The sequence below is a fragment of the Coturnix japonica genome, chromosome 6 (assembly GCF_054131305.1).
Source record: "Coturnix japonica strain WE chromosome 6, WE-NBRP24, whole genome shotgun sequence".
Taxonomy (NCBI): Eukaryota; Metazoa; Chordata; class Aves; order Galliformes; family Phasianidae; genus Coturnix; species Coturnix japonica.
Window position 1 is genome coordinate 25,209,352 of NC_140668.1, and position 22,681 is coordinate 25,232,032.

At 36.6% G+C, this 22,681-nt stretch overlaps 1 protein-coding gene across 2 annotated transcripts in view; it reads right to left on the minus strand.

The window, feature by feature from the left end:
- Positions 1 to 4,550: 4,550 nt before the first annotated feature.
- SLC6A2 (solute carrier family 6 member 2) overlaps positions 4,551 to 22,681 on the minus strand; it is a 62,612-nt gene continuing 44,481 nt past the window's right edge. Inside the window, exons 10-15 of one of the 2 annotated variants that reach the window (XM_015873888.3) lie at positions 20,063 to 20,191; positions 17,400 to 17,499; positions 12,290 to 12,390; positions 9,357 to 9,524; positions 7,952 to 8,023; positions 4,551 to 6,359 (exon numbers count right to left, since the gene is read on the minus strand). In XM_015873888.3, coding sequence (XP_015729374.3) covers positions 6,336 to 6,359; positions 7,952 to 8,023; positions 9,357 to 9,524; positions 12,290 to 12,390; positions 17,400 to 17,499; positions 20,063 to 20,191 — 594 coding nt within the window. In that variant the 3' untranslated portion in view covers positions 4,551 to 6,335. The remainder of the gene's footprint in view (positions 6,360 to 7,951; positions 8,024 to 9,356; positions 9,525 to 12,289; positions 12,391 to 17,399; positions 17,500 to 20,062; positions 20,192 to 22,681) is intronic. The other variant, XM_085551781.1, reaches the window with a different exon arrangement.

Here is a 22,681-nt window from a genome sequence, read left to right on the forward strand (position 1 = left end):
TTACACTGAATCAGACATGGAAACATTATGGCTGTTAGGACACTTTTGGTCACTGGGGCACTTCAGAGAGTATTTTTACTAATGGCAAGTTCTGAACTCCTATGAGAATTTTTTTTTCCTAAAAACTGCAATGAAATCTCTTGCTTTGGAAGTAGACCTATTTGATACTCAGTCAGTTCAATGCTATGTCTTCTAACAAAACAAAATTGCAGCTAAAGGTTGCCTCTTTTTTGTTGTTGTTGTTTTTAAGAATATAAATTAAAAACTATATAAATTTCTCTTATGAAATTAAGGCAACAGTGGAGAATATTGTGCTACAGTGTGCATTAGCTGTAGATAATGGTTTTTTCTTTTATCACATTTTTAACATTTATACTCAAAGGCCACAGTGCCATTGAACTAGACTGCTTAACTACAAAACCTTATAATGGACAAATAGGTCCTGTGTGATAACCTTGTTACGCTAACGTTGAATTTCTTGCCTTACAATATATGCTTATATTCTATTAAATTGAAAAAAAAAAAAAAAAACCACAATAAAATCTTGTAAAAATATTTCCTATACAGAGGTACTCTTATCTAAGGAAAGTCTAGTCACTGCTTAAAAAGGCATTAAAAATTAAGTAAAACAATAATGTAAACCATGTAAATGCTCACTATAAAGCTTTTATCTGTAAGGCAAATCTTCTTCAGGCCTATTAGAAGTTATTTTTAAAGTATACTATTTGGAGATTCTCCCTTAAGAACTGATATTACCCATAACACAGGCAAATTAAGTCCTGCGGATAGGTTCAGAGTGTGCAATGTAACTACAAATACAGGTTGCTCTGACAGTAACCAAGAAACAACTTGACACCTTTAAGAGAGCCAACTTAAGGCTTAGTGATTTTTTGTAGCTTGCTGAAATTATTCTGGTATTCTCATTAAAGAAATTAAGGAACTGTTGTCTAACATGGCAACTGAAAAGCAAACAATGAGAATGCTTTTAGAAAGGGGTAAAGCATAACACAGGTGGCCCAATCTTTCTGTCAGTGCTTAGGCACAAAAACACCCATTGCCTTCAACACACAACTCCTGGCAGTAGAGGAATGGTTCTTCTGAATGAAGGCTTGGCTCTGAATTTAGCCTTCCTGCTTGTTCCCTGACTGCATCCGTCTCCAACCACTTGCTCAGCACTTATATCTATGTGTCTAGACAACCCTCAAAGGAGAACAGCTCTGCTGAATAGTTGTGATTTCTGTTACTTATCTTCAATTTCTGTGTGTTTCTTCTAGGTCAGCCATGTAGTGGTTGAAAGTTGTCTGAATATATTCAGCTTTTAGATGGCAAAGGAAAAGTGATCAAATTCAGCCATTAAAAGCAGCTGGTGATATTTTCTGCTGGTTGACACGTCTGTCAATATCTGATGCATGTAGGTGTGTCTAATTTGTTCTCCGGCAGTATACAGTACTGCTGTACAAATTACCAGCTCAGAGTCTTAGACTTATGTAATTTTTGTTATGAGCAATGTACAAAATATATAAGGTTTTTTTTTGTCTTGGTAGAAGTTTCTCCTACATGTGGCATGGCGTACAGGTCTTGTCATTCCCCAGGTAAACTTATGTAGGTAAAACCAAGCAACTGTATTTTTAATCACAGATAAAGAATGTGTGCATGATTACTTGGCCATTTTGAGCACCCTTGTCTGATGGCTGGCAAAAATTGAAAATATAGAGTAGAGTGAAGCAATTACTTAGAGTTTTTTTTCCCCCATTTCACTCTGTCACCAGGGCTGAAATGGTTGAGCAAAAGGAATCCTTTTCCATACAACAGAAACATTTGAAATGGATCTTTAAGATGCAGCCTTTTCCTTCCTTGATCCTCTCTAAAATTCAGTGACCTGTTTTCTTTCTGAGGAAGGCTCTTGAAAGTTTTAGTAAAATAACTGTAGCCTGATACTGTAGACAAACGTGTTTTTCATGGTATCAACCTGAAACATCAGAGTGTCCTTTAATATAGGGAGATCAACTGGCACATTGGCTAAGGGAGAATCTCTGTGGACCTTGAATATTCTTAGCCCTGAGAAAATGAAATGTATTAGAATAGATGTGTATTACTGCTCTGAGGGACTCAAAATGCAGACATAATTCCTTCAGATAGACTGTATGCTGTCATTGGAGCTGTGATAGCTGTTTATAACCGGGCACCTCAGGCCTATTTAAAATGTTTTAAATAGTCAAAGCAATTAAGACATTTGTAAGTCTCATCTCTTTTGAAATCCCTGATTTATGGTTTAAATTTGGTTGTTAGGAAAGAGATTGTTCACCAGTGCCTCATGAAACTTAGCAGATTCAGTCCAGGATAAGAATAAAAGCTACCAGCTCCAAAAAAATCTTAATGACTATTGTATTAATTGTAAGAACTGTAAAATAGGCATTAAAAGAAAAGTGACTTTCTACGTGCCCTTCTCCTACAACCTAACAGTACAAAGTAAACTTAATTCATGTCAAAACAATAGACTAGGAGAGTGTGTATATACACAAGATGTTTGAGCTTGACTTTTTTTAATAATAGAGTTTAAAAGTTATTTTGCTAGGAAAAAATAGCCAATTAGAGGGAACTTCCTCTGGGAAAACTACATACAACATATGTTGCACGTGCAGTTACGGAACATGTACAATAGTAACAGCCATGTATTTCTCCTCCTACATTCTATATTTAAAATATTATGTTTGATCCTGGATTTCCTGTGAAATCCCTCACTATGGTAAGATATCTTTCAAGTGTTGCCAGAGTGTATGCATCAGCACATGAGAGAACACAAAAAGGACTGACAAAAAAGAGCTTTGGTTCAGAGACCAAACACAGAATACAAGTAGTGCTTTATGGGCTTTTGCTCATGAAGGACCCACTGTCTTTCTACTAGATTCTAAAACCCTGAAGTTCTGGTATTTTAACTACAGAATAGTAACAACTGTATGAAATATTATCCTGCTGGATGACAGCAGAAGTACAAAGTAAAATGGAGGATCTTTCTTTGGTGTTAGTTAACTTCAAGACTTGGTAAAACAATGTGGATTTCAGGCATGTCTTTTTCAGTGACAGGGAAGAAGGGTGGGTTGGTCAGAAAGGAGACATCAGTGTATGACAGCTGCTGCCTTCATTGGATTAAAACAAAGCTTTCAAGACCATGTTTGTCTAGAAATGTTCTTCAACCAGTTCTCCCCAGGAGCGTGCTACTAAAACAGCCAACTTAATTAGCATGCTGATGGCATTACATCTTGCATGAGCTTGCAACCAAAACTTTATATTTTTTGCAAGTGGGCTGCTTACTTCATCATCATAACTTGTCATTGCATGGGGATGTCTGGAAGAGCACCAGTCCCCAGAGTGGGTCTGCTCCCACAATAGATGGGGAAATGGTGAGCTGCTTCTTGGCTGAAAATTCGAGACAGCCTTGGAGGAAGACTTGCAGGTGAGGGCAATGAGAACCTAACTAGGGAATCTTCTTATTGACAGTGGTTAAACTGAATGGAAACAAGTACATTAGTGGCATTTAGTATTTTCAGTATTGAAAATGTATTAGGGAGCTCAAAGGAGGAGTTTGAAAGAAGCTGAGTGCCACAGTTATGCCTGTTTTTATATACCTAGTCTTCACAAAGCTTTTTTGGTACTTGAAAGGGTATTAGTTTGTTCCTAGTGGCGTTGTTTATCATCAAGAAGGCATGAGGTAGTTGAGCATCTTATCCTTTTGGGTACTGAGAATGTTTTTCTCTATCTCTAGGACAGAAGTTGTCATTTTGGCTAGACTTCCTCTGGACAAAATCTGAACTCGAAGCCTAGCTGTGCAATTATGCATCATGAACTGTCTTTTTCATTAGCACTATTCCTGGTAATAGATTTTCCTCTCTCTCTGATTTCTCTGTTGCTTTCTGTTTAGAAGATAAGTTTTGTCTGTCAAACTTCAGAACAAGATGGCAATGGTGCAATAGAGTCTTGTGCTATAAGTATTACACTAAACTTAAGAAGTCAAACAAAAACAGCAATAAGAATAATTAAGTGGATCTTTGCCTTGGGAGTTGGTATTTAAAATACACTCAAACCATGAAATGCTGGATGCAGCTGATTTCACTCCCCTCTGAAATAAATTGACTTATTTCAGAGCAGAGAGGTGATGAAACAACATTTCTTGTGTGAGTGGTAGTGGGGTGTCTTACAAGTGAGCATTGGTGCAGGTTGTTAGCACTTTCAGACATGAGCAAAACCATAAATAATGTGACTAGTTGTTAAAGCTCCGCATTAAAGAGCTCTCCAAGAGTTTCAAAACTTGGTAACTTTGTTAGAAGATTTCCAAACTCTGCAGATCCAGTCACTGAAGCAGCTGTATTGAAAAGTAAGATTTATAACAATAAAAAGATCTCCCTGTAGTTTAGCAAACAATAAAGAAAGGATTACCTACAAAGCTGGTGGAATGTTGGGTTGTATTTTTTTTTTCTCCTTTTCCCCTGTTTTTTGAAGCAATCAACACTTTCATTGTATGGACTTTCAGGTAATTACAGAACTAGAACAGCAACCTTTTGAAACTCCTTTATTATTGAAATATATTTAATAACATGGTTTAAGCCTCTACTGGCCATCAGCTGGGCCAGAAAATGTCTGCCTTTATAAGTAGTAAACAGTGTCCTTTGGATTTAAAGCCACGTTTAAATAAAACCACTGCTTTGTCACACAATCTCTTTAAGAAGAGAGAATGCTTAATTTGTGCTGAAGTATTGATTCTGCTGGAGGAAAAGGATAGATAAGGAGAGAAATTTCCTTACTGTTATCTTGAAGAGAAATCAATGCTAAATGAAAAAGGCTAAAATTGCTTGGGGCTTTTAAATTGGACTGTTTTAAAAGTAGGAGAGGAAAAAAAAACACAGAACCCCCCCCCAACAATTGCTTTATAAATAAAAAAGAAAGCTCCATCCTTTAAAACAATCTCTTTAAGAAGAAGCACTACATACATTTTAAAAAAAGAAACTGAATTGAATATACAGAGGCAAAATAATAATAATAATATAAGAGGTAAGGTCCAGAGGTAAGATCTTGGCTGGATTCAGATGAAAAGCAACAACTTCTGAAAAAGCTTATCTAGTAATAAATAACTACAAGAAGTAACTCAGCTACCACATCTACTGGAAAAAAAAATCTACTGGGAAAATGCTACAGTGATATGTGCCACAGAGAATGAGATCAGCACCCAAATGCAGTTTGTTCTGTATCTTCTAGCTTGCATAATGCTACCAGAGAAGAGCAGGAATAGACTTATTCTTCTAAGTTGTTCAGTACAATCTTGCTAAGTTTTGGTAGCTGAATCCAGTAAGAGTATAATAGCTTGCTTACAATAGAAGAATAAAGCCAAAGCTGAGTGTTTTGGTGCTTCTGGGTAGATTTAAATAACTCTAAAAATCATGATCTCTTTCTACATGTTTTATATGTGGTTCTTTATTTGATACAAAGTGGAAAAAAAAGTTGTGTCACTATTTCTATGAGAAGTTTTATAATTAACTGAAAAAGTCTGTAAAGTATGGATCATATGATAAAGCTATTTCAATTGTTGTCATAATATATTTTCACTAAGTACAGTGTGATATTAAACTGGATTCTGTACTTAGTAGCTCCAGAAAGGGTTCTGTTCCTGTTACTTCTCAGCCTGTAGGATTAAATGGACAGAAAATGGCACAGACATATACAGTAAAGACAACCTTCTTCACCAAGAGAAGAAACTAATAGCAAACCACTGAAAATGAAGCACTGAGTCTTCATTTCAGAAGGATGCAAACTCATATCCCAAAGGATAGCATGGCAAGAAAGCTAATGACATTAATACGTAGGTAAAGCTGCTCTTTCCTCATAATTGAGGTGTACCCTTTCTTTAGATCTAAGAACGTTCAGTTCTTGGTTTAAATTAGGTCGTGGCATGAGTATCTCAAGTAATTATTACTGTCAGAAAAGCTGAATTTGCTTCTTCATGATAAAAGAGCATTTAATGTACGTAGATTGCTTTTTTTCCTCTACTCCCCCCTCCTCCACTTCTGCTAATAGCAAAACTCGCAAGTTTTGGTCACGTAGGGATCTCATGGCACCAAAAGATATAAGAAAAAATAAATGGAGTCTTTAAAGATCGTTTGAAGCCAAGTAATAGAAGGGAGGCATTGAGAACAGAGAGCAGATGTCTTCCCTCAAAGAGTCAGTAGGTAAGCTCTGAGCCAGACTGGTCCAAGCATCATTGAGGGAGCTTTGAACTTGACTTTTCTGTATTCCCAGTTTAGCTTTAACACATATTGTTTTTTTTTTCCTCAACCTGTTGGTTGTCATATTGTTAGCCAGTGTTGAAGCTGCAAGGGAACATAAGTAATTGTTTAATAACATTGATTCAAGTGATGCTAGTTAAAGATATTTCAAGTACGTTATTGAGACAAATACAGAATCACAAAGAAGTCTTAAATCTACTGATAGGTTTCTGTGGATTCCAATCAGCACTAAGAAATGTACTAAATTTAAGAGCTATTACATGCTAAGCTTTCAGCTTAGTTTGAAAATTCAGAGCTGCTGAATGCTGATTTGAAGACAGTTTTTCTACTTTTTGCTTGGCCAGTGTTATGCATGCAACCCTGAACAGGAGCAACAAAGCATTAACTACACTTCAGCAATAAGAAATATTCCTAGCTGTACAGTGAAGGCACCAACAAGTTAATGTAACTTGCCCTGGTCGTTGACATATTTTGAGGGATCATTAGGGATTTGCTTCAAAGTATACTTTTCTAATTTAAGCAAAATCTGTTTGCTCCCTTTTTGCTGCTACAGATGTGGAGTCAGAAGTATTGTGTAGCAATCACTGTGTATATCCCTGTTCATATAGGAACATTTGGCTCTATAAAAATGAGATTATTACAGCTGGAGCACAAAAAAAATCTTTGAACAACTGAGGGCAGGAATGGAGTAATAAGGAATGAGAAGGAATTAAGAGGTGCTGTGTTACTGCATGATCTTGGCCACATCACATAAGCTGCATTCACAAAACAGGAAACTTTGGTCTTTTTTTGCTTTTTCTGCACTCTATGAATCTACACTTGGATCCTTTTTTTCTGAAATTAAAAAATAGGCTTCAATATTTTTCTCAATATTATTTCAGAGCAGGTAAAAGACACATTCCTTTTTTCAATTATCAGCATACAAACCACTGCCATAATATCTGGGTCATGTTTTGAGGTAGTGTGCATAATTGAAGTTTCTTTCAAGTTTGAAGCCAGAAAGTGGTCCAACATGAATGCTGATAACAGTAACAAGTTTCAAATTTGCATCCTTTTTATCTTAACTTTATTTCAATAAGGTCATTTTATTTACTAAAAGGAAAGAAGTACTTGGAAACACATAGAATATATTTTGTGGCTGCTTAAGAAGTATCCAGCAGTGTTTTCAATCATATGTAGACCCATTCCATATAGTTTAGAACATTATTTTGTTGTGGCCATTAGGTCTGTGTTCTGATAACGGATGTTTTGTTGCTGTTTACCCTATTCTTTGATACATGCTTGGATATTAGAGAATCTGATTTCAGATTGCTGTGTAATAACTGGGGGAGAGGATGTGACCTATTCAAATGCATGTTATATTCTGGTAATATAGTCATCTTATGGTGAGACTTTACTGTGTTCGGATATGACCTAGAATACTAGATTGAATGTCTGTAACGTTATCAATTCTGCTTAGCTGTTTCCTTATGGAGTGGAAGGTGAGTGCCAAAAGACTCCAAACAGCAATGGTGCGTAGAGAACTGAGCCTCCTGCATCATACCATGCTGGCAGAAATAAATGACCACAGACCTGTCGCTATCTGCCAGGAGGAGGCTGGTGCAAACCTGTAGTTGCTGCTTAAGGCAGGAAGGAATTGGTATCAGTAGACAAAGCACAGTGAAAGGAGTACAAACCTTAAACTGCCTGACATTTCCTTGGGCCACGAGCTGGTGTTCATTTTCAGGTGTGATGCAGTAAGCTAGTCTCTAAACCAGAGGAGGAGAAGAGAAAAAAGTCAGCCATATGAAGTGGGATTATATCTGTAAACCCCAACCTATAATGGGAAAGTGTGAACTTTAAATAAAGCCATAACTTAAATGTTTAATATCACTGCATCACGTGTCTCTAACTTAGTCGCTGAGAGATCAAGCTTCTTGTAAGCCCCCTGATATTAGCATTTAATATAAGAAGACAGTAGAAAGTTTATGCAAATACTGAGTCCAAATATTTAGCAAGTGCATATGGAAAAGAACACCAAGAACAAGCTGGTACTGCAGGCTTTACATCCCCTGCACTCTCACATTATGAAGGCTGTGTTTTGTCAAACTTTGTACTGTTAGGAAAATAATTAGAATTAGGATTTCTTTAATTAAGTGCCTTCCTAATATACTTCTGCTTTTAATAAGATGGTCACAAATTGTTACTCCTTCAGGTTTTGCTCTGTTCAGTTCATGTAGCATATATGTTATGGCTTAAGTGGGTTTACACAGTAGAAGATCCTGCTGCCGAGTACCCTGGTTCATTTACTGATTCAAGAGATACAGTAAGCAATGCCTTTTACTATAGGATTTAAAAGTGCTTCTTCATTTCTGGATCTGTTTCAACACCCTTGGTCTGGACATAAACTTTTTGTTTTGTTTTGTTTTTCAAGCATTCTGGTATCAATGCCGAATACAATAAAAATATCTGCATAAATTCAATCCCTGGTGAAAGATAGAATGTGGCTGATGTTAAAGACAGAATACTGGGCAAAGTGGAATCTATTGCTCTGATCTAGTAAAGCACTATTACTATCCTTGCTGGATGCTTATTACATGATCAATGGCAATCCTGAATGCAGAGCTACTTTGAGGATGCATTTTGCTTCCCAGCACATGGATTTATGTTTAAAGACTGATGTAGTGTCTATGACAGGAGAGGTCTGACTTAACATTGTGCGTATAATGGTTTAAAACACTACCACAGCATGGTTTAGGTTGTTAATGTGTGAAGACTATAACTTAGAGCCGAATATGAAGATAGTAGTTTGTACATTTTTTGTTAATAAGGGATATTTTTTTTCTCATTAATCGGATTAATTACATGTATCAAAAATCAATTCACTTTAAGAATTATATGCTTTCTGTAAAGAAAATTTCTATCTAGAAACAGGAAAAGGATGCAGTAATCCTCAAAACCCCCCAACCCATCAGAAGCTGAATCCAAAAGGTCACTCACAACTAATAAATTTGGGGAGCAAGAGAAAAAAACTGTCAACTTAGATCCAGCCATTTCATTTCAGAGCAACATTTCATGACATTTTATTAGCATTTCACTTACTTCTTTAAAGGTCCCACGCACATTCATAAATTTATAGATAATATAGGCAGGCACAAGTATCATTGAAGATAATGCTATTCCCCAGCCAATGCGATTTGCCCAGAGAGGGAAGGTGTAGTCATCATAGGTCAGAGGTTTGAAGTTTATTATGCTGACTATTACAACAAACTAGGGGAGAAAAAATAAAATGAACCATTGCTTTGAGACATGAAGAAACTTAGTGGAAAACAGATTTGTGGGTTTGATTAGGTAAGTGCCCTGAGGAGTATTTAAAACCTAACTTCACTGTTTACCTTCATCCTACTTATTCTGTGCCTCTTACTGCTTATTCTGTTGAAGTTCTGATGTATTTACTGGGATTCAGTAAACAGTTCATTTCAGCTACTCTGGAAACTGACTATTGGATCCTTTTGGGGAAGGATCAGGTTGTTGTCTACTATGGCCTCACTTAAACTAGTGTCAAAGGAATAAAAACAGGAATCAGGAATTAAGAAAAACTTGTTCAGGATCTCTTGTTTTTCCTGTTACCCAGAGATTTTACTTTCTTAGGAGTTTTATACCCATTTTCCAGTGAGGATCATGATGTAAACTCCAGCACAATTTATTTAGTGAGGGATATGAGTGAATTATTTTTTTTCATGTTTTTGTTTGTTTGCTTGCCTGTTTTTGGTGTTTGATTTTCTTGTTGTTGTTAGGTTTGTGTAATATACAGAGTTCCTATATTTGGTTTATTGGGCCTCCATGTTCTGTTCCAGCTGTTTCAAGCTGTAGCATTTTGAATCTGGGATTTCAAAGGCTATGCAAAGAGTATATGAGTTAAAGGAAACCAACACCATGAAATTCTTAGACAAATGTCCATTTCCTTGTGAGGTTTCCTTGCTATGATGTACACAGCAGCGGTTTGTATGGAGAAAATGCTTCAAGGAGATGTTTTCACACACCAGTTATCTGCATTACCCCAACTTGCTTTTCTTAGGGTGAACTGTAATAATTGTTATAAACTGTTGTATTATGTCACTTGTCACAAACAGGGACAAGTTGCAGTAGGCAAATATGGGGTAATTAATGGAATAATTATTCTACAATCTTACAATTTTCTGGTCTTCTCCTCTTTATTATGAATGACAATTATATATTGTTTTTGAGGGGTTTCTTTTTGGTAAATTTGTATAACCGTACTCTAATAATACCTAGCCTTTGTGCAACTAATAGTCTCCTAAAATATAGCAAAATCAAGTTCCCATACTACTCACCCTGACATTTTGATTTATAAATACACGTGGCAGATGATCCTAATACAATACCAATTATGTTCTGAATCTAAACTTTACACAAAGCAAAGAAATAATATATTGACACTTTAGGATAATTTTTTCCCCAAATAGGAAGCACAACTGTTTCATTACAGATCAAGCAGCTTAGAGGGTAAGATTAATAAACTGCTTGACATAATCAATGGGTATAATTGCATGCAATTTATTCTAAGGTTTGATCCCATCACGTGGGAATCTTGGTGCCCTCCAATAAAATAAATTATGAAAGGAAGATGTGCTCTAAAACATGTATTACAATGCAGAGATTTTCTATCAGTGTTTCTGAGCATGTTTCTCTGGCCTTTATGTCTTAAGAGGTGGTATATGTAATACATACTTGAGGAAAAGGGAGAAGTGAAATTTGGTAGTAAGTAAAAACTGATGTTTTCATCTTCCTGAACTGCTACATCAAATCATTAGTAGATGGTTTTAAGCTGCTGGTATGATGCTTCACTTCTGGACAAGTGAAAGATTCACAGTACCCAGGTGTCAAGATGGGAAAATGTGTACATACAGTCATGTCTATGGTGATTCGATCTATGAAGGCAAAGGCTGTATTATTTGTCCTTAAGAAAAATGATCAACCTGGAAACACACTTGCTACCCAATGCATCTCTTTTAGGAAAGGCAGAGGGCTTAAATTTAAAGTTAGATTTGACATATACTGACATCTAATAAAATTAGAACGAGTAAGCCTTGGAGCTGAAGATCAAATGCACAGTAATTTGATCTTCAGCAACAGAGCCAGATTACAGAAAAGCAGATTGGACATAATTTCAGTAACCTCAGAACCCCAGGGAGAGTCTGCAAAACATCTTGCTACTGAAATTAGGAAAGGCTGACAATGGTTGTTTTAATTAAGTGTGAATTCATTTTAATATCTTCCTTAAAATTTTTAAATTTGTGCCTTCCAAAAAAGCAGTCTGATTTGATTTGGTATAAAATAGTGACATTTACTTCATTACGGTTTTAATTTTCAATCTCACTAAACATTCTATACAGTTTTGAAGCCTTTTGCATTGAACTTTCTTGGGGATTACCCTGTTATTCCTGCTTCAAAGATGAGGCCAGCTACAGGAGGTTGCAGTTTCAAACTGAAATCCATAGTAGCTGAAATGAGGATGGGGAGGGGTGATGAACCTGAACATTCTGAAGTACCTTGCTATCATTAGGAACCAAAAGCATGCAAAGCTTTAGTAGTAAGGGAAGTTCAACATTGCTGACTTCAGCTGCATCGCAGATGTTCAGCCTTTTGCCATAGTAAAATCTCTTATCCCTGGCAAGTTTATTTTTGCAACAGAAAAATTTTGTTTATTGTTGGGAGTACACTGCCTCTAGCCGTGCTTTTAGTGTTCTCTAAGAAAGGCTGTTTAATTTACATCATGAAGAATTGAGGGTACCGAGATGACTACAGCCATAATTAGCTTCTCCTTAACAAGCAAAGTCCTTCATATGAAATACAACCTATGCCATTTAGGGGAAGAAGTAATTAAATTGGTACTTGTATTCATCCTGACAATGTCAGGCATAAAAGAACCACCTTGATCTTGATAACTATTGGATATTCTAAGAAAGGCAAAATATCATTTGGTTAATAATGAAATAATGATCAATACTTACCAACAAAAAAGCAGGGCTAACAAACTTCCAGCACAATCTCCAGTAGAGGCCTGGCTTGAAGCCCATCATTTGTTGGATATCTTCACTGAATCTGTCTACACCTACAAGGGACGTGGACATCAGACTGGCATAAATCTAAACTGAGATATGCTGGCCTATCCCAAAGTAATGATTAATAATAATGACCTCTTATTTTAGAGAGACTTCCAAATGAGAAAAAAGCACAAGACTAAATTGATCTATTGTCAAGGAATAGATGCACCTTTAATATTACTATGAGGATAGCTCTGAAAGTAATGCCCCCTACTTTATTATGTTGGCCTATATCATTGGGGCAGATGTTGGTGGTATGGCAGAAGAGGTTGAACCTTCCCACTAGTATTCTGTTACCTCTTGTTGCTGTGTGACAAGTGGCAGCTGAAGGGCACTCTGACAGAATGGTGTCTGACATGGAAATGTGAGGGGGAAGTGAAAGTGTGTCACTGAATTCCTCTGTGTAGAAAAAAATGGCCCCTGTTGACATTCATCAACATTTGCTGAAGGTTTATGGAGACTAACCAGTGGGTGTGAGCACAGTGAGGTGGTGGGTGGTGCATTTCAGCAGTGGTGACAGCAACATAAAGGATAAGCCATTTTCTGGGTGTCCAGGTATAGCTTTCCTACCACAAAATGGAGAGTGTCTTGATCATCTCATCCATGTGAATTGACTCTGGTGGAGACTATACAGAAAAGTAGAGTTTTGTAGCTGAGAACTTGCTCTATCAAGTAATATTATTGAACTCTTTGTATCTGTTGTAGTTTCCATGGAAATAAATAGGAGGCATTACTTTCAGAGTGTCCTACTTTTATCCAAGAATTATTTACCTATGACATATAGTCTGTTACACAAAGCATCACTATTGGAAAGATAAGCTTAGCAAACTTTTGGCACTTAATTTATGGACTTCGTACAGTTTTTGTCATAGTTGTGGACTATTGTAACCTAATCAGCAGTTATTGTGTGTGTGTGTATATATATATATATATATATATATATATATATATATATATACATATATATTACACAAACTACTTTACGTTGAAGTAGATTGGTATGATTCATAATGGGATTCACTGCATCCCAAATGTGGAGAAACAGTGTCACCAAAATAACATTTTCAGAAACTGTGACATACTGGCCACAGGGGAGAAGAGCTGCCAAGTGCCAGGTTTTCAGTCTTTAGTGCTCCTTGAATCCATACAGTCTAAGATTTCTGATGTCTGCTGGTGCATATGTGTGTACTTCTGACAGTCTGAGTACTAACAGCTGTAACAAAGGTAAAGGGAAGCCCTTTTTTGAACAAATATGAGTACAATGTAAACAGCTGTGGTAGAAAATCTCCTGCAGCCAACACAGAAAGGAAAACCACTTGACCTTGTAGGCTCACTCAGATACACAGTCTAGACAGGCAATTCACACTGAAATAGTTCATTCTACTCAGGACAAAGTGAAAAACAAAAGTTTGCTACCCCAATTTAATAACTGTTATGGAATTAAGGTGTCCTCAAGAAGTAGAGACATTTCATTCAGAGCCTGCTAGTTCCTAATGAATTTTACAGATTTACCTTAAGCGTCATGAATTACACGTGTAATCTACAAAGGCAGTTCCATACTTTGCAGCAATAAGCTGGTAGCATTTTTTACTTATGTCAATTACCATTAATATTACTAGTTTTGGTCTTCCAGGAAATGTTCTAGTCTTCAGTGGACGACTTCCAGCATGAGTGTGTAATGTAAAGCATTTTTTTCCACTAACTGATAATTAGCTAAAATTTACTACACAAAGCAAATATGCATTTTATGGCAATATGAAGTATCCTCCTATAGTGACTGTAAAATGTCTATCTCAATTGTAGCATCTTCCTAATTTTTCTAAATGTATCCTATTATGAGATATCTCATACTTGCAAAGGCTTAAGCTCACAGTATTTTCCTGCTGTATTTTAGAGCGGGGTGACCTTTGCTGGTATCAAAATGTGGGAAAAAAAACAAGCATCCTAACATCCTTTCAGAGTTGTCCTTAAGAAGAAAATCTCTGCATGCCTTAGGAATATTGTCTCAGAGAAAAGCCTTTCTAGTGCAGTCTGTACTGTCAGACTGCTAGTTTGTAATTAGCTCTTGTACTTGATGTTCTCAGGAAGCATGATTTTAATCCTGAAGTCAGTAGGTAAACAGCAAAAACACAGCTTTTTCCAATGAATTCTATTTGATAGAGATGGCGTATTGTTTGCTGTAATAATAGTTTCCCTTAATGTGGACCAGTTTAGTAGTGTTTCTTAAATAATGAGGACGGCTCAAGAATTCCCTTCACTTGCAGCCAGGGATATGTATTTGCAAGGTCTGGATACTTCAGCACTGTAAACCTCCTCCTCCGCTGCCTCCCAGTGTTACATACAGGTGAAGCAAAGTAGTCAGTTTTAAGAAAGGATCTGCAAATGCTCTTTGAACTCAATCTGATTCTATTTGCAGTGCCTTCTGTGAACTTTAAAGCGACTGAATTTCAGCTGCTCCAGATACTAAGAGTTGAAATTTATTGTTGAATAGAAGGTCAAGTACTAGGACTAGATAACCCACAAATAATTTTTTAGATTCCAGACTGATGTACTCACAGTTCAAACAGTATTTTCTGCCCAATGTTTATTGAAAGTGGGGGATAAGTAGGCCCTATTCTCAGGCTGCTTTTCCAACAGAATGCTTTTTCAGTATGACAGGTCTTCAGATGATTCTAAGAACCAACCTGTGAGGTGGAAATCAGCTTTATCTACATGTAACAGTGCCTGTAGGGCTTGCTCATTTCCAGCTGTTTTGTGATTCTGTAGGATAACTCAGAAGGATATACCTAAACTATGAGTGACTCCTTAGGCCACAGGAGGAAACTGCTACCGCAAACAAAACTCAAGACTAGTTGCTAGAGAACTGCTGTGAGGTATGAAAATAATCTCCTGGATTTTCCAGTGAAAAACAAGAAAGATACACATACAGTCTAAGACCAGCCCCATTACTAAATACACTAAATTCAAAGAGTATATAAGTGTTATTTCTGAACTAAAAGACTTTGCAGTTGCTAGGGAATGTATCTACTGCAACCTTCTGTTAAACAGTACAGAAAATTTGACCTGCTCTATATGTATGTAATATTGTACTGTCAATGGAATCAACATGGAAGAAGAATGGATGAGCGAGAGAGTGGGAAACAGATTTGGTTATAAATGGCTATAAATATAAATCCCCCTATAACAATGGGACAGAGTTCCTTTTTTTCTAGTTGATGATGCAGAGATCAGAGTTCGGACAGAATGAAAGTCGACACATTGCCAATGCCTTCTGCAGTGGCCACGTGATAGACCTCTGCAAGTCTTTTTGCTGCATGAGCAAAGACATGTGAATTGCACAGAAGCCCTTGGGCAGGTCCTTGGCTCTGAGGTGAAATTTTTCAGTGGCCATAGCTGTAATATTTTATTGGCATGCTTCTAGAAAGTGGTGAAATTGTTTCAACAGCTGATTGGAGCCTTAGAAGCACTTATTCTATGTTGCATTTACCACTTCTGCCTTGTTTAACTCTGTATTCCTATGTTGTTTTCTTTCTTGAGCCTTGGATTATTACTTTTCATTTGGAAAAACCTTAGTAATAATGCAATTAATGTCATATATGTGATTTAAATGAATTTTAAAAAATCAAGTGAACTACACTGAAGTAAGAAAGTAGTAAGAAAAAAGGAATGTTGAAGTAGTTTAGAAGCCATGACCATATCAAGGTTGCACAAGAGGAAAAATGGTAACAGTTAACTAACACATCTCATATTAAAATGAATTGGCTTCTTCTTTTCCCTTATGTATTCAGGTGTATTTTGCAAGAAATTTCACAGTAAGTGAGTGTAGTAATAATCTGAACTTAACATAAGATTTTCCACATTTTTTTCTCTGCCAAAATGTCAGTGCTTGCCTTTGGGCTGGCTTAATGTTCTGCTGGGTCAACAAGGCAACTGGGGTCCATCAGGAAAAAGAGGTAGATGAGGCCATGCCAGATTTAATCAGTCAAAATATTTTAAATAGGACCTGGGGCTGCAATAAGTTCTTTGTTATAAAGCAACAGGTCATATTGTTTCTTAAGCAGCTGCCAGATGCTTTTACTGACAAAGGAATAGATGCTTTATTGAATATGAGGGAGGCAGGAGGGAGAACAGAAAGGATGATGAAGGGCAGAAGTTGCAATGTTTACACAAAGCCTGGCTAAGCTTGGTTTAGCCCGGGAATCATATCCAAAGCCTAGTCATTGTAAAACACAATAAATCCTATTTTAAGAGTGGCAGATAGTAACTTGCTTTTACTAATCTAACAATACTTCTATGCGTCTGCTTCCAAGCTAAGTTAACTCTTCTGCATTCAGCTCTTTTTACAAGGATTAGAAACAGTTGCTTGTGTCCTCGTGTATTTCAAGAGAACAGTGTAAGAATTGCCAGCTCCACAGTGATACTGGGTGACAAAGTCAGTACTTTTACTGAAGAAAAAGCTTTTAAGCTTTAGTTTAGTTGAACAGCTTTAGGCATTGATGCTTCATGAACACGTCAACAGCTTTTAATTGTAAGAGAATGACTAGAAGAATATGATGGCGTCGTATAGGTGGGATAAATCAGTAACTGAGGGAGGTAAATGGCAGTAAGGATGATCATGCTGAGATCTGAGTCATATTCACTATAAATATTGTCTATAAATAGAAATAAATATGACTTTCAGGTCTAGATCAACCTTACTGGGAATCAGGGCATCTAGTTCAATAGAGACTTCACTGAGTGAAAAAAAGAAGAAAAATAACAGATTTTTATTTGAAGAAACTCAATCTAGCAGCAAGAAATTTTGTCTACAGCTGATAGTTTGGACTGCTGAATTAATCTGACTTAGGTATGATACAAGATTTTCAGTCTTAGATGGGTTATTGAGCTCATGACAAGTTTGTGATTAATTCTGCATTACTGAATGTATTTCTTTTACCCATCCAAAGGAGGAGGGGTTTCTCTGTATCACATTTCCAAAATGTTTACAGTGCTTCTGACAGTAAAATTAATTGCTTACCATAAAACCAGGAAACTCCAATCGCCTCCATTAAGACAGCAAACAATATTGAAGTCCCAGCCGCAAAAGTGTCCAGAAGCGTGAGCACATAAATTCCACCCTAGCATGGGGGAGTTAAAAGACATAATAAACCAAAGCTACAAGTGGAGTCTCTTCAGTAGTTCAGTAACAAATTAACAGAAATCTGCTCTACTTAAAATCCCTTAATCCAAGCAGTTTCGTATGGAACTGGTACTGCAGACATGGGTACATATAGCATATTGAAATCAGACTTGGAACCTTCTTAATGAAGTGCCCTTTCACCTGTGTTCTTTCTTAAAGAGAAGCCTCATACAGCATGATTAAAGTGTGTGCTCAACACTGCATTTTTTGTGGCATCTGAGTGGAGTTTGGGGGAATGCTTAGCAGTTGGTAGGACAGGGACTGTCTAGGCCCCTAATGAAAATCTTCCAAAACTGTGGGCAGGAATGGAGTGCTACAAGAGTTTCCACAAGCTATTATTACTGTTTGTTCCCAAGGGCTGTAGTCCAGTGAATCTACTGTGTTACATTGATATTTCTTTTCCAGCACTCCTGTGAAGGGAGTAGTTGCATGCTAAGTCTGTGGGAAAGGCTTTGATCCCTGTGGCTTCCTTGCAGTGCCACTGGCAAGCTTCTTGTTTAATGGGGAGAGCAGCCTAGCTGCTGTGCCGCAGAATGTTTTGGTTCCTCCATTTTTGCAGCTGAGAGCTGCAATTGCAGTTACTAAACTCTTATTCCACTGATTATTTTTTTTTCTTCTATTTTTTTTATTTTTATTTTTTTAAGCTGCAATTTGATATTTTTAATTGATTTTCAAACTGGTACAAATTCGTTCAAATTGCAGATTATTTTATGGAAGTTGAGCTAAAGAGGGAGTGGAAAAGCATGGCATGTTTACTTGTTTCAACAGGAAGCTGAATGTACTTTGTTAAATGCAAGCTACTAAAAATTTTCATTTCACAATATATTTTCATTAATCTTTTTTTTCTCAATCAAATTTAACTTGCTGACACCTGTTCAGAATTGAGGGGAACAAAAGTATTCTCTGTTTTTTCCCAGTGGTATAAATTTTGTACTACGAAGATCTCTAAATAGTTTTAATCTCTGCAGTCAATCAGTTTTATTTTTTCATGGTTTTCTAGAGCAGCTGTGCCTAATATATTCTATTTTATTTGCAAGAATAGAAAAAACAGTCCTTAGACCTTGTCTAGGTTTTTAACTCTGGAGGGAATATCAGGAAACTGAATGAACTTTGATTGTTGTGTTAGAAAATGTTTATTCAATGGCATTTCAGTTTGACCTCTTGTTTTTGTTCTACACTTGCTCTAGATGAATGCCTTTGCTATCAAAGCTTAGCAAAGTGAATAATGATTTTGTTAGAAACATGTTTTGAAAATACAGACTCAAATTTTCAGAGGATGAAATCAAACAATATGATGTTATCACAAAGATTTTTCTCAGTAGCTTGTACGCTTGAGAAATAGTCTTCAGTTATGTGTGCTATTGCATTTGGACAAGCCTGGGCAGCTTAGTGAATCCCATCTGGTGGAGAGATCTTAATTCCAGGCAGGTGTCATAATTTGACAGCTAGAGACAGACTGTCATTTTGAGCTGCTTTAGACTGCTTGAAGGCAGCGGGATTGCACCTGTTGGCACCTGTCTGTGGTTTCAGCCACTGAGTTTATACTGAGTTGTTGTTTCTTCTCAGTTGCAATTCAGGATGAAGAAGAATGCAGTCAAGTCTTTAGTTAACAGTAGAGGTATCATGTTAGTAAAAGGACAGATATAATAAGGTTGGAAATGTTGGGATTATTTTATTTGTGTAAAGAGGTCTTTGTTCATTATACATTAATGCCATTTCAATAGTTCTAACAATAGATCTGGAGACTGTTTCCAGGAAGGGAGAGAGGGTTCAGCACATCTGTTTTCATTGTGGCTACCTCACATCTCTCTTGTTTTCTGGTAGTTTTGACATCTTGCTTACAGAACGTTTTTCTGTTTTTGCAAAAATCAGATGGTTCTCTCACTGTAGGACATCAAACCTAGTACATTGTCAAAAGCCTGGTGAAGCAAAGCATTCTAGAAGAAAAAACCTTACAGTAATGGTGCTGAAAACCATAGCTTATCCTGAACATCCAGTAAACTATTTGTATGATTTTTATGGTGTTAAGGGTAAGAGATTAGTCTGGGAAGTATTAAGAAACACACGAGGCTACGGAGATTATTGCTCCATACTCCTCTCATGTGAAGTAAATACTTCTTATTTGCTTGAAAAAAACAAACCCAAACAACAAAACAAATACAAAAAAATAAAGAAAACACCCAATAACCAAATATCTGATGGACTGATCACTTGAAGTACTTAGAAATTGCTCAACACAATTCCATTTGAAACCCCACATAACATGAGGAACACAAATGTTTCCTGGGAACAGAAGGTTGTAGGTTTAGTTGACAGCTAAAAATCTTATCTAAAAAGAGCAGGGAAGTATCATGTAGGTAAGACTAATAATACTCTGGCCGTGAGGTTGTCTATAATCTGTCTATAACCAGATTACAAATACCCGAACCCCTCTCTTCCCATCTGGTGTAGCTAACTGCATTTTTGAGGTAGCTTGTGATGGAAAGTTTTGTTGTACTTACATTGGTGATGCAAAAAAGAGCAAGAAGGAAAGTGCCAAATGAAACACCAAAGGTAAAGAGCTTTCTATGCTGCTTCAGAATATGAAAATCATCTGCCAGGCCAGTGATGACAGCCTCCATTCCACCCATCTAGGAAGGGAAGGCAGAAGTTCTGGTTAAACAGTACCGGCATGTTCTATGTACAGATCAAAGACTGTCAATAGCTTGTGTAATGAATTCCCAACCACTGTATAGTTTCTGACATGCCAGATGTACGTCAGTGGTGTTCTGAGGTAGAATTTATTATCTCTTGGTAGAGAACTGGGTGAGGGAATTGAACATGTAGTGCCACGCTTGTTGACTTAATTTCCCATGTCCTCTGCTGACCATTTGTTCTCTCCACCAGGATAATAAGATAGCAAGATGGTACTTTAGAAAAAATAGTATCTACTTGAATAATATTCGGGAAGAAGTTTTATCATAAGAAGTTAAATTACTTAAGAGATTTTTTTTGTGTAAAGAGAAAGATAACAGTTCACAAGGAAAAAGGCAATGAACACAGACTGAGTTTAGTCATTGATGAATCAAATCCATTTAAATAGAAATGCTTACAGGCCTGGAAGGATCACTATATAAGAGGATTCCTCAAAGGAATCCTCCTTTGAGGAGGCTGGATGCTATGTTTTCTGATGTCAAAAGACATCAAAAACCTGGGGTGCTGTGTGCAGTGTAGGAGTTAAGAAGTACTGACACAATCCATTGCTTTCCTTAAGATTCTTTTGGCAATAATCTGGTGAAATCAGCATCTCTAGTTCAAATAGTAGCAGTGTTGTATCTCAAGCATACGGATGATTTCAGTCAGCCAAATTGCTGGGGGCAGTGAAGCTCTTTTTCAAAAATAATTCATGTTCACAAATAATGTTGCAAAACCTAGTGTGGGTTTGTGCTTCCTAATCTCTGGGGGCATCAGTGAGTGTTGTGCAGTTAAGAGGAGATATTATTTGATGTGCTTAGAAATTGTTACTGTGTTGACACTTTAATGACAGTGGAAAAGTTGAAGTGGAAAAAGATGGTTTGTATTATTTTGGCCAAGGACCAATTCTTAATGTGTCACTGTTTATTCCATTTGTTAATCCTCCATGTCAGGCTAGATACATACTCCAAAAAGTGTTTGCAAACATTTGTTCCATTTCTTGTCCTTTTCGCTGTTGCTTGCTAAAACCTGCATGATCAGATTTCTCTTTGCTTAAACATTTTGACAGTTCCGTTTGTGTACAGATGGCCGTATTTCTGTGCCAATGCAGGTTTATATGCTTGAATGAAAGTGTTTGATAGAATTCTTCAACATCAGCTTTTGATGTTGATTCTTTGATTTTTAACCTTGAAATTTTTAATTTTCCCTTCAAGACACTTGATCAAGGAGGGGGTTGAAAAGACCATGATTAAAGGATGCTGTACAATCTGAGTTTTCTTCAGTAATGGTGATTAAAAATCTCCTGAGCAACTAACTAATGAACACATCATTGCTCCTTATTTCCTCCTCCAGTTATATATTAGAAAGAAAGAGCAAAATCTGACCACAGTTTATCAGCACATATTGCTTTATTTAATTTCACAAGGAAGAGCTTTATGCGATGGCAGGGAAAGTGTGTTCTATGATCTAAAGCCTTGTCTTTGTCACTCAAATGTTTCTAGATATCACCTTAAATTTATCACTGTTGCACAATTAACTATTTTAGATCTAAACATGGATCTGTTTCTTCTTCCAGTTCTGCACTGGTCATTTTTGTCTTTCCATTGATTTGAATTTGTTCTTCCCATCCTTCATGTTTGATTTTAGATGAAAGATTACTAAGATATATGAAAGATGAACAACCAGATATAATCTGGACTGCAAATTCTGAGTAAGAATGTAGATTTTAGGCCTTTGGTGTAATTTCTGTGAGGCTGAAGTTTCTGTGATTGTGAGTATCATGGTACTGTATAAGCCATCACATTGTAGAAAGGTCAAATGCACAAATGTTGAGCAACAGCTGGAAAGTTGAGTTCAACACTTAATTCATCTGCAAAGTGAAGCATATTTTGTCATTCCTAATTATTGATTGTTATTTCCTCACTGTGAAAAGAGGTGCTTCAGTATTTCTTAGTCCTCCTTTTATATTAGTTAAAATTTATATGGTAAGATAATAAAATCAAACTGCCATGGAAATATTCTGATACAATTATCCTGATTAAATTTACAGGAAATTCTGTATTACTGTTTCTAGGAAAAATAAATAAAACAGGCCAGTATTAGACATTGTTTTTAGTAGATGAGTGCAATTCAGCACATGTGAAATTCTCTTCTAGAAACTCCTCAATGCCATACTGCAGCTTGTATTTAACAAGTAGAGTCCAAAAATCTCATTTCAGGTTCATAGTAGTAATTGTTCATAGCAGTGATGTTGGGTAATACCTCAGAATAGTAATAACTGTTGATGAACAGCCCTTCTCAAAGGTCATAAAAAAGAAGTGATGAGGTTTCTGGCTTGTCAGTTACTTTTATCTCTTCTTAAACCTTTTCAATATTGTAAGTCTTTAATTAAATATTCTGTGAGGAGTAACACCATTGGTATGTTGGCTGTGGCTGAAAGCAGATTC